This window comes from Perissodus microlepis, chromosome 15, assembly GCF_051167445.1.
Source record: "Perissodus microlepis isolate ML-2025 ecotype Zambia chromosome 15, ASM5116744v1, whole genome shotgun sequence".
Taxonomy (NCBI): domain Eukaryota; kingdom Metazoa; phylum Chordata; class Actinopteri; order Cichliformes; family Cichlidae; genus Perissodus; species Perissodus microlepis.
This window is the reverse complement of record NC_140475.1, coordinates 32,608,086-32,621,894: the sequence shown is the minus strand read 5'-3', so window position 1 is coordinate 32,621,894 and position 13,809 is coordinate 32,608,086. Positions and strand designations below refer to the sequence as shown.

The following is a 13,809-nucleotide window of genomic DNA, read 5'->3' as shown; positions in this document are numbered from 1 at the left end:
TAGTTTAAAACAAAAAACAAGAAAACAAGATGGTAAGCACTATAAACCCCAAGTGGATGCATCTAAACAGGGATATTAGATGCATGTTTGATATCCATGGTTTCAGTATGCACAGACATCAGATTCCCACACAACAACATTTATTCATTAGTGACAGTCCAATCTTTTCAAGTGGTTTTTCTGAAGTGGAAAATGTTATATAATTTTTAATCTAACATTATACCACTTCCCTTTGAACACATGTTACCGTTGCTCTGCAGCACAATCAATCAATTTTCACTGGAGACATTTCCAACACTTCTGCTGGATTTTTAATTAAACTTTTATCGCCGTGATGATCTTCCATCTGAGATCCAGCTGTGCATTGGAAAGCATTCTCTTTGGGCCTGTTTGTTGTCATCAGGCTACCAGCTGGACCTGCTGGGCTCTGTAGGCATCAAAATCCTCTGGAAGAGTGTCTGAAGAAACACAGTGGAAAGCCAGTTCACAATTCAGTTTGAAAAATCACACATTTGTGGCAGCATTCATGGCTCTGCTAATAGTAGCATACTTCCAGTCAGTGCATAACTGGTTAACAAAAACACCAAATAACCAAGTTAGCCAACATCAGACATGACTGACTTCAAAAGCTAGCAGGGCACTTGGAGAGCAAATCCTCTGCAAGGTAAAAGCAATATTTTTCATATTTAGGAAAGTGTTCTAAATATAACTGAAATGGCTTATGTTTGATTGCTTTGTGAAATTTGGCTCGGTATTTCCTGCTGACAAAGAAACAAATGGCACTAGTTCTTTCCTTGGCAGAGGAACATTGTTGAATAAATAAAAAGCGCTTCGTGGCTGCAGTCCAGCTTTTCATCTCTTCTGAATGTTTCACTCACCGTTGCAGCGATAACGCAGGTTGGCCCAGATAATGTTCTCCTGGGAGAAGCAGAAGACTCCCAGTCGGCCTCCTCTCATGGTCGCGTCTATGATGACGCCCGTGTCCGCTACCATTTGAGTGCCCTCGTAGAAACGAACTCTGCAAACCGACAAAGCGCAGCAAGCAACATTGCATTAACAAAGTGTTAATAACACTTGCAGAATTACATTTTATGGCTGATTCTTTTTCTCTAGCACCACCAATGTATTCAAATTTTTACTTTTATTGAAACATTTATAAAACTGTTGCATGTATTCACTGTACATGTTCATCTATTCTCGACTACATGCCTCTGGCACTATCATGTTGAGAAAATGTTTCCACAGACACAAAGATGTTTCCACACATTTGACTATGACACCCGTACATAAATACACACGAGTTTGCATGGATATCTTTGGAAGGCCCCTTATAGTAACCGTAACCATCCCGGCTACATCTATAAGCCGGGCGATCGTGGCTCAAAGAGTTGGCAGTTTGTCTTGTAACCGGAAGGTTGACGGTCCAAGCCCCAGCTCAGACAGTCTCAGTCGTTGTATCCTTGGGCAAGACAGCTGTTTGTTCAGTGACCTCTTGTTCCTCATTGGCTCAGATGTCTCCAGGTTCTGGCCAGTGATGGTTCCAGCATTGGGGATTAATTTGTTGATCCTGCTGGCATCTCTGGCACTGATACTCATGCTTACTCAGTTTTGTTGATCAGACCGCACCCATCTCACACACACACGCACACCTGTGACACTTTCATGCTGAGAAAGTATTTTCACAGGCACAGAGACATTTCCACATATTTGACTATGACACACCCAATAGATAAATAAATACAAAACCTTTGTCTAGCCCCTTATCGTACTCTTAACCATCCCATCTATATGCATAACCATAAATTAAAACCTTATTCTAATGTTAAACCTAAAGAAAATCTCAAGGTCCTCAGTTTTTCAAAATGTCCCCAATCTAATGGTCCAATGCTCGAACTGGTCCTCACTAAGATGATTAAACAAATATACACACACACTCTCTATCATAAGATGAATGTTATTTTCCAGCCTGTGGCTCATACAAAACATCAGCGTTAATTGTGTCACGGTACCTGATGTAGCCGTCAGCAGGCCGGTGCTGGAGGAACCAGCGGTACGAGGTCTTATCTTTCCAGCCAACATTGCGAGCGTCTTTCCACAGGAGCTTCACCTGATCGGTGGTGTCGCCCGTGTGCCACAAAGCGTTCCGCAAGTTTTCACCTGGACCTGTGTTTGATTTCACTGCCTTAAGAAGAGTAAAAAAGGGATAACGTGTTTGCGATCACATTTTGTTTTTGTTTTTTTATTATAGATTATTTCACAACTCATATGTTTGTATGCCTCTACTAAATCTACAGATTATCAACAAATTTACTACCATTTTCTGACCATGGCAACTAAAATTGTTTTCAAGGTTTAACTGGTTGGTTGTAAGCCACAAGGCAGTGAAAATAATCGTCTTTTAGCTCATTATTTCATTATGGACACTTCTTCAAATGGACTGTGCTGCAAAACCTTGACCCTATAAAGCATTTAAACCATAGATTAAATATTAATACAACTACTAGTTACAGCTCATAGTCTCTTTACGACTAATCCGTTATCCTGAAGTGGAGCTGGAATTTCTTGCAAACAGTACGGCAGTGACATACCTTCAGTTGGATTCCTGGTTCTGCCACAGCTCTGAACGGGTTTGCCTGCCAGTAGATCTGCTCCACTTGCTTCCACATCACCACGTAGAAGCTGGAGCTGTCCTGGTATGCAAATATAAAACCTGCATAGTCGTCGTCCGTTACCGTATTAACATGAAATGTTCCTTCAAAATCTACTCCGCTGAAAGCCGTGTAACCTGCAGGACAAATTATTTCACATCAGATTTTGTTTTTAAAATGTAGAATAGACGTTTAGCTCTATGTGCAGTAAATTAAAGCAACAGCCACGGGCCTGTTAGTAGGTGAATTTGGTTTCCTTTAAACAAATCCATGCCATTTTCGGTCATTTCAGATGGCAGTTTAATATTTATATTTTATATTTTCTTGAAATGTCAAACAGTTTTTTACCAACAGCCAATCCAGGATCGCTGTTCATAGTCTGGACGATCTCTCTTCCCTGTACAAACAGAACAGTGGATTATAGAGAAATGTTATTTCATGACAAGTTATTCTGACAAAAAAATAAAAAATAGAACAGCAAAAATCAAAGAAGCCATAATCGCTTGACCTGGTTCAGCACCACCCAGTTAGGATCGATTTGTGCGTCTCCTTCTGGATCTAAAACGACTGTCTGGTACTCCCTGAAGTCAGTGAGGGTGACCTCTGCGTTTTCTGGACAGACGTCTATTGGGTCAATTATGGTGTCGTTGTCGAAATCCTTCTCACATATATTACCCACGCCGTCACCTGGGAGAATAGGTAGATATTAGGCGTAAGTAAAGCACAAACTTTTATTTTAATATGTCAACAGTGTCACACACCGTCAGAGTCCTCCTGTAGAGGGTTGGGGATCAGACGGCAGTTATCAGGACCAGGTGGCAGCAGGTCTGGGATCCCATCGTTGTCATCGTCATCATCACACTCGTCTCCCTTTCCATCTTTGTCAGTATCCAACTGAGAGCTGTTGATGACAGCTGGGCAGTTGTCCCGAGAGTCTTGATGACCATCGCCATCACTGGACAAGAGACAGATGTTATAGCAGGTGCAAATTTGACTTGGAGTATGAAAACAGATCCAGATAAATACAAGTGACTTGACTGATGAGCTCACACAATACCTGTCCTTGTTAGTGTCACAGGGGTCGCCAATCAAATCATTGTCCGCATCCATCTGAGAAACATAAGTTGAGTTGAATTTCAGATATGAAATTTTCCAAAGAATAACAAGCAGACAATGGCAATGATAATCCCAGCTAGGAAAGACAATGTGGACTGAATAATACCACAGACACTGGCAGCTTTATCGGTTATTTTAGGGTGTTTCAAATAAAATGCACCATGAGTGTGATGCTACATCCTGGAGTACACGCTATACCAAATTACTGTTGCAGACTAACAAGTTAAACCACTAGAGGTCATTAAAAGCAAGATTTTCTACTTAAGATTAACTGCTTAACTTCTTGTGCCTTTTTGCAAGATATTGATGTAACGTGTGAAGACATTTCTCACCTGGTCAGGGTTGGGATCATAGGGACAACTGTCGCAGGCATCTCCCACTTTGTCACCGTCTCGATCTTTCTGGTCAGCATTTGGGACCCTTTTGCAGTTGTCAAGGTGATTGGGAATTCCTGGGGTTAACATTGGGAATGTTAGAAAATATTATAGTAACCCGAAGACAGGCACATAGCTTTAATGTGTTGTCAGTGATGGACAGCAGTTTGTTCACTGTCCTCTTGTCCACCATTGACTCAGATGTCTCCAGATTCTGGCCAGTGATGGTTCCAGCCTTGTGGATTAATTTGTTGACCCTGCTGGCATCTCTAATGCTCATGATTACTCAGTCTGGTTGGTCAGACCATACTCATTCTCAACTACACACCTGTAGCACTACTATGCTGATAAAGTATGTTTAAAGGAAACCAAATCCACCTACCTACACGAAGACATTTCCACACATTTGACTATGACAGACCCAATAAATAAATAAATACAAAATCTTTGTCTGACCCATTATCGTAATCTTAACCATCCCATCTACATGCATAACCATAAATTAAAACCTCATTCTAATTTTAAACCTAAAGCAAATCTCAACCAGGCCTTTACAGGAGTGTGTGTGGCCCACAGGTCCTTATTTTCCAAAATATCACTAATCTAGTTGTCTAAAGTTCAAAATAGTTCTCACTAAGATGGTTAAACAAGTGCGTGTGCATACACACACACACACACACACACACACACACACACTCTGTCATAACATGAAAATGATTCCAGTTGATAGGTTGTAAAAAATCTCAGAATGTATCAAATTCACATTCAAATCACATCTCAAATTAAAGGCATATCAATACATGTCAGTGTTTCTAATTAACAGCCAGAGTAAATAGGTCTTGTAATTAATATAGATTTAAGTCTTTACCATCGCCATCGATATCCTCATCGCATTCATCTCCATATTTGTCCACGTCTGTGTCTTTCTGGTCATTGTTTTTGATGGCAGGACAGTTGTCGCAGGCATCGCCAAAGTCATCTTCATCGATGTTCCTCTGGTCCACATTGGGCACCAACACACAGTTATCCTGGGAAAAAGATGTTTTAGTCCCTGAGAGCAAAGTTACACGATTTTACTATATTTTCTTTCAACCTCAGTATCCTTTGTGTATGAACCTGTGTATTTAAGATCCCATCCCCATCTGCGTCTTCATCGCAGGCATCTCCAATTCCATCACTGTCAGCATCTTCTTGACCAGAGTTTGGAACAGTGAGACAGTTATCCTGGAAGAAACATAAGCAGATGGGTAAGTTTTAATTAATACTTTTGTTTTGTATAAAGTGATAAAGACCTTCTTTGATCTGGGATTGAGGTTTGAATTTAAAGTATGACAACATCTTCTTTTATGTCACATTTTTATAAGATCTTTGATCTTCTTCACAGCTAAATAAACTGTTTTTATATGGGTAACTTTCAGAGAGTTCTCTTAGATATGAAGGAGATTTACCTTGTTACAATTACTATCAGGACAGTCCAGTTTTTCATCTGGGAAACCATCGATGTCGGTGTCAGGACCACACACGTAGCCATTGCCAGCCCATCCGACTCCACACTATAAGGATGGAAAATGTTTTAGAAGCTGTACATAATGCTTTTATTGGCTCTGTTTTGTGGTCTGCACAACATGAGCATAAGTGCTCAAACAGCTATTTCCCAATAGCTGCTATTATTGTTATAACATGATGAGGAAGGAATGTTGTAATAGCTTTGATAACCCATCAAAGCTAAATCCAAGGAGCTAAAACATAAAAGTTTTATTTTCTCACCTGGCACTCGATGGTCCCCTCTCGATGGACGATGCACTCTGCACTGGCGTGGCAGGGGTTGGGTTGGCCATTGCCACAGGCTCTTTCAGGCTTACAGCCTTGTTGCTGATCCCCAGTGTAGCCTGTCTTACAGGGACCACATCTGAAAGAGCCCTAGTAGAACCATCCCACCATGTCACAGGTGCCCACATTGGTAGTGTTAGCATGGAACTTAAAACACAGTGCTTCAGACAGCAAACGAAGGAGAAATATTAGTCCTAAGATTACACATACATTTGGCATGGGATATACTGCATTTATACAAAACACTGAGTTCACCGTGGGCTTCACTATGCAATCTTTAACCCTAACTGATAACCCTAGACTGAAGTTTGATGCATATCCACTAATGACAGGTTAGGGCCTTTCTATGTGGAGTGTACACCTTCTCCATGGGACCACTTATCAGCTATCACTATCCTGCGATGTGCATTGGGAATTTTAGAAGGATGTTTGCAGTGAGTAAAAACCCCTCGCCGCTCTCCGTTCAAGCTGAAGCACATGCACAACCACAAATTAGTCCTGGTGACCTGCCAAAGCTGTACCCTGTTTCTAGGCTCCAGCACCCCTGCAACCGTGAACTGAGTAGGCAGTTAAGAAAATAGATGGATGGAAATTGTTTCCATTAAAATTACCATTTTAGGAATAAAGTTTAAACCATTAAGAGATTGCTCAAAAACATTCTGTTGCAATTCGTCTTGGACACAGTTACATGCAGTTAACCCAGAGGATTGTGTTTCCAATACTGTATTGGCTGTAAGGTAGGACTGCTGCTACTACAGCCAAAAGTGATTAAGGATGAAAATAAATAAAATATTCAGCCAACACAAAGAATGACTCTGAGGCTTAGATCTAATCAGCAATTTCATGGAAATTCACTTTGTTCATACTTACGGGGGTGTTCAGACACACGGAGTTCGCCACGCAGCCTCCATTGTTGGGACCATCACACTCATTAATATCTCTGCATACCTTAAAAAGGACAGAGATTTAAAGACAAATGCAAAGTCACTTGAATGGTCTTTACCATTAAGACTGAAAAAGGAGGCAAAAAGAAAAATAAGTCGCAGAGAGAAGGAAGTTTGTTTTGGGCGGCCACGTAAAGTCCAAATTGATCTCATGTTGAATGGATCCATAAACTGCTGCAATGTGCCGACCTGTTTGTTGGCAGTGGCGTAGGCAAGACTGACGCCCTGGACCTGCGGGCCAGTGTATCCAGCGGGGCAGGAGCCGCAGCGGAAACCTGGGGATGTGTTGATGCAGCGAACACCCATGTGGCACGGTTTCACAGTGCACTGTTCGTAATAAGGAGACACACACACATCAGGATGTTTTTAGGATGAGGACCTGCATTCATTTAGATGAGCCCTTTACTGGGTTTCTGGTAAAGTCTAAATTTTAGCCATTTCGTCACCTTCTAGTTGACGAAGTCAGGAAGAGAGTTTTCTGACCTTACAATGGTTATACCTGTAACACTGTACTGTCAGCAACAGTTTATCAAATCTCTGCTCGTACCTCATCCACGTCAGTGCAGTGGGTACCGTTTCCTTCCATGCCGTGAGGACAGGGTCCACATTTTACACCCTCTGGTGTTTCCACAAAGCTCACCCCAGGGTGGCAGGAGTTGGGCACACAGGTGGGTTGAGGTTGCATACCCCCCATTGCTGAGAAAAGAGGATATCAAAGCAAATTATTAGTTGTTTCCTTTTGTCTTCAAATCTCTCTCCCGTTTATTCTAATGGACTACATAATCATAATATTCATAGTGGAAAATTATGGATAATGGCTCAAGTTCGATAAAGATAATTAAATTTCAATAATGATGTAATAATGTGTGTATTCTCAGACATAAACATAATTCCATCATTGATAAGGGAGCTTGTGAACTCACCACAGGCTTCACACTCCATCACTGTGTTCTTTAAGAATACAATCTCCTTAATCTGGAAAGTACAACCAACAGATTAAATACCTTTTTGCATTTCCTCAGCACCCTGAGTCAAACTGTTATCAAATGCAAGTAAAGGTAGTTAAATATATTTTTATGACAGAGCATTACCTGCTGCTTCAAAAGCTCTTTAATCTCACCCAAGACGAGATTAGTCATTTTAATCTGACTGATAATTTCTCCATCTGGGTTTGAAGAGAGAACAAACCAATTAGTAAAGGAAATCTTTTATATTCCCCATGCAAGGTTTTTAAAATTTATAATTTATATTTGCATTTGAAGTTATGAAAATGATTCATTAAACATGTTTGTGGTTGTTACAGTAAAAAATATAACTTTTCTACTCAGATTTTATGTTTTTGTCTTATTTTAGATAGTTACTTTTCCTAGTAATTTGAGGAAGTAACTAGTAACTATAACTAATTACTTTTTCAAAGTAACTTGCCGAACATTGTCAACAGTGCTTCAAAGTTTCTCTTGTTTCACCTATTCACAGGAATAATTTGTTTTCAATTACCCATTTTTCTCTCGTCTAACCTTTAGTCAGATCAGTTAGCTAGAAATAACTAGTGTTAAAATTTACCTACTGAAGTATTGTATTTAAGTAAAAATATGATTTTGATCATTCGGAGCATGATCTAGGAAAAAAAAGTGTGACCTTAAATGTACAAGCTGATTCTCTGAAATTAAAAACAAAAGAAAAAAATAAGAATAAATAATCACGAACAAATACAAGCAGAAAACCTTTAAAAATAATGAAAACATAAAAGTTTAGACAATGTAATTTTATATACAGAACAAATTTGAAGAAACAGTTAATAAGAACTTTGCAGTAAAAACAAGAACTCAAGTTATAACTACACGGAGCAGGTTTGGTTTATTGCTGCACTGCTTCACTTTTTCTGTGGAATTGTTTTGTTGGATGAAAATTTGGGACTGGCAGCTAGCTAGGGAGCAGTGTTTTGATATGTGTGTGGAGGGTCCTGTACAACATGATCCACTGCATGTTTAATGCCAAAGTCTAATGCCTGGCATTCCTCCACCACCACAGGACTCATTCGAATCCACAGCCCACACATTAACTAGAGTCAGAAGTCAAAAAAAAAAAAAAATTCCCAGAAATAGAATGACACAAGATTATCCGGAAGATATGGGACATTTTTCCTGCTCACATGCTTTCTGGAATTAAGCTTATGGGTATCCTGGGATGCTTGGTTTCAGTATGATCTGTAGTTTTGGTGCAAATTGCCTTCATTTAACCACAAATCAACTATCGAGTGGGAAGTTTAATTTATAGATATAATCACAGGACTTTAACTGCAGGAATAAGAAGTTATAGGTTTCTGAATTACTTTTATGTTTGTGGAATAATTATATCAAAGTCTAATATGTCTATCAAACTGAAACTCAGTGGCATATATATATATATATATATATATATATATATATATATATATATATATATATATATATAATTTTTCATTTATTGGAGAAAGACGGAATATCAGGGACAAGATTGTAGATCTGCACAAGGCTGGAAGGAGCTACAACTCCATCAGCAGGAAGCTTGTTGAGAAGGCGCTAACTGTTGGTGGGATCATTTGGACATGGAAGAAATATAAAATGGCTATAAATTGCCCTTAATGCATGCATGCATGATTCTACCTCATGGACTGACAGTGATCATGATAAAGGTGTCATATCAGCTCAAAACTACACAAGAGAAGCTTGGACCACAGACACTACGAACATCATTGATGATACACCACACCATGATCGGCTGAAACTTGCAAAACCTCCATGTTCCCCCAGCTCAGAAAGACACATGTACAGGCCTGTCTTAACATCTACATCAGTGAACATGTAAACGATTCAGAGGAGGCTCGGGAGAAAGTGCTGTGCTCAGACCAAACCAAAGTCTTTGGCATCAACTTGACCCGCTGTATTTGGTGAAAGAAGAGCATTCCCACAGTCCAGCGTGGAGGTGGAAACATTACGCTTTGAGGCTGTTTGTCTGCTGGGGGTCCAGGACGACTTCAGCGCATTGAGGGGACAATAGGCGGGGCCATGAAGCATAAAATCCGGGATGAGAAACTCACTGAAGATGTCTTAATGCATGCTTAGTAATCCAGGTAACCATATATCCACATGAACAGAATCAACTTTCTGGGAACACTGAAGAGAGTTTGTGAATGGATCTTCCATCATGCCAGTGACCTAAAACACCTTGCCAAGGCAACAAAGGAGGGGCTAAAGAAAAAGTAGATTAAGGTCATGAAGGACTAGAGACCTCAGTCCTACAGAAAGTCAAGGAACCTAAAGGATTTAGAGAGTTTTTGTAAAGAAGAGTGGGCCACAATCGCTCCTGCAAACCTGGTGACCAACTGCAAGAAACATCTGAAAGCTGTGGTTACCAGCAGGTGTTTCTCCACTAAGTACTAAGTCAGGGGTGTCCAACTCCAGGCCTCAAGGGCCAGTGTCCTGCAGGTTTTAGATCTCACCCTGGGTCAACACACCTGAATCAAATGATTAGTTAGCAGGTCTCTGGAGAACTTCAAGACATGTTGAGGAGGTAATTTAGCCATTAAAATCAGCTGTGTTGGATTAAGGACACAAAAAACGTGCAGGACACCAGCCCTTGAGCCCTGGAGTTGGACACCCTGCTTGCTTGGGGATCAAATACTTTCACTCAGTGAAAGCAATTCAGTTTATAACTTTTAGTTAAATTTGATCTTTCAAACCTTTGATCAGCAGTTGATTCTTCATATATCCAGCTTTTGAGATTCTTCACAACATTCATCTGCTAACAGCATCTGTCTTGAACAAATTCTATAATGTTTGTTTGTTTTTTGGAGGCTTTCCTCTCAAAACAACCTCCTGCTGGGGCCATAAATAACACAATGAGAGCCGTGAGAGTGAAGCAAAACATTAAAGTGCGACTAAAAGGCAAAAAGACCTGATAATAAGTCTGAATAATAATGCAGGCGACGACGCACTGTATCCATACGTTTATTGTTGTTTTAAAAATACCATTTGCAGGTCAGTTCAGCCGCATGTACCGGGCACCAAAAGCAGAAATCTCCTGAGCGTGTAGAGCAGGAAATGTGTTCTTCTCGTTAGCGGCAACTGTGTTTACCGAATGAATTCCACAGCAGAGAGAAGAGATACTCGACATAAATCACTGTCTCTGCTAATGGAAAGGAGGCTGAGTCCTGGACGACAGGAATCTCACTATGATTGTTTTCCCTCGTTGTGTGCACAGAACTTTCCAGCCCTCGTGAGCTTTGAGCTCCTTTAAGTCAATTTGTGTTCCTGCCTGACAATTTTTCATAACAAAAAGCTCTACCTCCCCTAAAAATAAATATAATAATTAATTTAAAAAAATCATATTGAAATAATTAATAAAATCTGGCTTTGAATTCATTTCATTTGCAGCTTTTTGTCATTTTTCTTATGTAACACCCCTTTCTCTTGTTCTGCATAGCAGTTTCCATTAATAACATTTCATTTATCAGATTAATTACTTAAGAAAACACTAACCTGTCACCAGAAACTACCGAAAGCTGTAACATTTTCCCCAGATGGATAAATCAGTTTATATTTTCTAATGTTTTAAATTATGCCTTCTTTCTCTGCTGCGTCTCCGCATCAGTCGTCATATATTGTTCGTGTTTCTTTCAAATTAAAACTCTGAAACTTTACCCTTTACTCTTATTTACTGCTAATGCTCTTTAATCTTCCGATATCAAACGTATTTCTCACCTCTCTGTCCTGCAACAGCGCTCCCTTCTATGCAGAGCACACAGGTCAGCCCCAGAAACCACAGCATGTCTTCACCTCTGCAAAAAGCAACAGTTCAGGTACAGCAGGTTACTCTCTTCCTTCCCTCTGCTCCTCCTGCGATCCTTAACCCAACAAAGGTTCTGGGGTATTTCCTTCTCTACTTTAGGTTTTATACGCCACTTCTACCCCCCCTCCTGTGGTTTACATCTCCATCCCTTCCCTTAAAGCTCCAAGAAAAAGGAAGAAGAAGGCGTCTGGTTACACAACAAAATACACCCCCACAATGCGGTGTAACAGCAGCATTGCTTGCTGTGTTTTTTGGTCACGTCACTCCAAAACGACACAAGTAAAGAAATCTGTTCACTTGTTGTTTTACACTGATGCTGAAGAAAGTGTTTCGAGGGTTGTTTGGCTGCTGCTTTTGGATTTCTGTGTTGATTATTCTTTAAATGGCTGTTTGTTTCTAGAATATCCAAGGATCCAAGGTTCAACTAACCACGTAATGAGTACAATGAAAAGAAATGAGCAGATGTACTGAAGCTGGTCCAAACACTTTTGTGGATTGCTCCATTACAAAAAAAGGTCAAGAATGTTTTTTCAAGCTTTGTTTAAACTGTGATTAGAACAAAATGAAAGAAACTTTCCAAAGAAAAAAACACCAAGATCAGTTAAATTATTAGGAAATTAAAAATTCCATCCATTTTCATATTTTCAGTTCGGTGATCAAACATGTAATCTCCCCACAGAACACCCCAGGCCTGTCACCATATCAGCACATTTACTCACAGTACCATTTTAATCTGTAGCATTTACACAGACACCTCTAATGGTCTGCAGATGAGATTTAAAGCTAGCAATCAATCCTAATACATGGAAGCACGTGCAGAATAAAACACCAACACTTTCATCATTAATAATTACGAGCAATGACATCAGCTACGTCTACAGGAACTGTATTATTTTCACTGATGATGGTCAGAGTTGTTTTACTCCTGCAGTAGGGTTAGTTGTCAGTAATGAGATCAGCAGATGTTGGATGTTTTGCTCCAGATCAACTTAAAAAGCTGACAGCAGTCAAAGTTACATTCATACAGTCAAAGCACAATATGAATGCTTGCTTGTTCTAGTCTGTATGTGTGAGAAATCAGATAGATAGATAGATAGATAGATAGATAGATAGATAGATAGATAGATAGATAGATAGATAGATAGAAAATGCATCGAGCAGATATTTTACGTCTCTGATCTTTACTGCTGTGAGGAATGTTAGGGTTAAAAGCCAAGTGGAACAACCTCCTGCAAACTTCATTAGTGATGGTTTGCTGCCTATGCTACAACAGTTTGTGAACACATCAGGGGGCTTCTCAGTTTCTGAGGACATGACTCGAGGTTCACCTCTGCCCTTTTCTGTTTTCTCTTTCTTGTTTTTTTGGGTTTGTTTGTTTCTTTTTTTAACCTTCCAGCAGCTTCAGGGTTACATAATATCAACTGAGTGCCAATGCTGCATGTAAAAAGAATTATATTTTGGCCCTGGACATGTCTTTAAATGATGAGAATCAAATTTTTAGGGTAAGGAATAATAGTAATGAAAACTGGCTTTTGCACCACGCTGTAGCATAAAAAAGCTTCACATGGAGAAACAGGGTGTACCTCTGAATTAGAATTCCCAAAATTCGACATGGACCGGCCCCTGCTTAGAGCAGAGCTTCTGAAACCTTCTAGAGTCGAGTCAATTGCAGTCTTAAAGCTCGAGTTGATCTGGGAGTTGATCACTTGTACAGTTGTCTATGGCAGCGGTCCCCAACCTTTTTTGCGCCACTGACCGGTTTATGCCCTACAATATTTTTCATGGACCGGCCTTTAAGGTGTCGCGGATAAATACAACAAAATAAAACTAGTACCGGTACCGAAAAAAAGAAAATTTATTCATAACACACGTGAAAAGACCGATAAAAACCCTGAAAACTATACATTTCACACCTGAGCCTCAACTCTCGCGGCCCGGTACCAAACGACTCACGGACCGGTACCGGTCCGAGGCTCGGGGGTTGGGGACCGCTGGTCTATGGGGCTTTGCCACCAGAGAGGAAATTCACTTTCATAGTAAAAAGACCATTTCATTGTATACTGTGTT

General features: G+C 40.1%; 1 protein-coding gene across 1 annotated transcript; it reads right to left on the bottom strand.

Moving 5' to 3' along the window:
* Nucleotides 1-123: 123 nt before the first annotated feature.
* comp (cartilage oligomeric matrix protein) lies at nt 124-11,934 on the bottom strand. Its single transcript, XM_084952388.1, has 19 exons — nt 11,655-11,934; nt 8,004-8,077; nt 7,836-7,887; nt 7,460-7,608; nt 7,102-7,239; nt 6,839-6,916; nt 5,906-6,058; nt 5,587-5,691; nt 5,255-5,362; nt 5,007-5,166; nt 4,097-4,215; nt 3,706-3,758; nt 3,410-3,603; nt 3,157-3,335; nt 2,997-3,045; nt 2,589-2,785; nt 2,010-2,182; nt 879-1,018; nt 124-458 (listed from the first exon to the last, which is right to left on the bottom strand). The coding sequence occupies exons 1-19, from the start codon at nt 11,719-11,721 to the stop codon at nt 400-402; spliced, it is 2,247 nt and encodes a 748-aa protein (XP_084808514.1). The 5' UTR covers nt 11,722-11,934; the 3' UTR covers nt 124-399.
* Nucleotides 11,935-13,809: the final 1,875 nt, after the last annotated feature.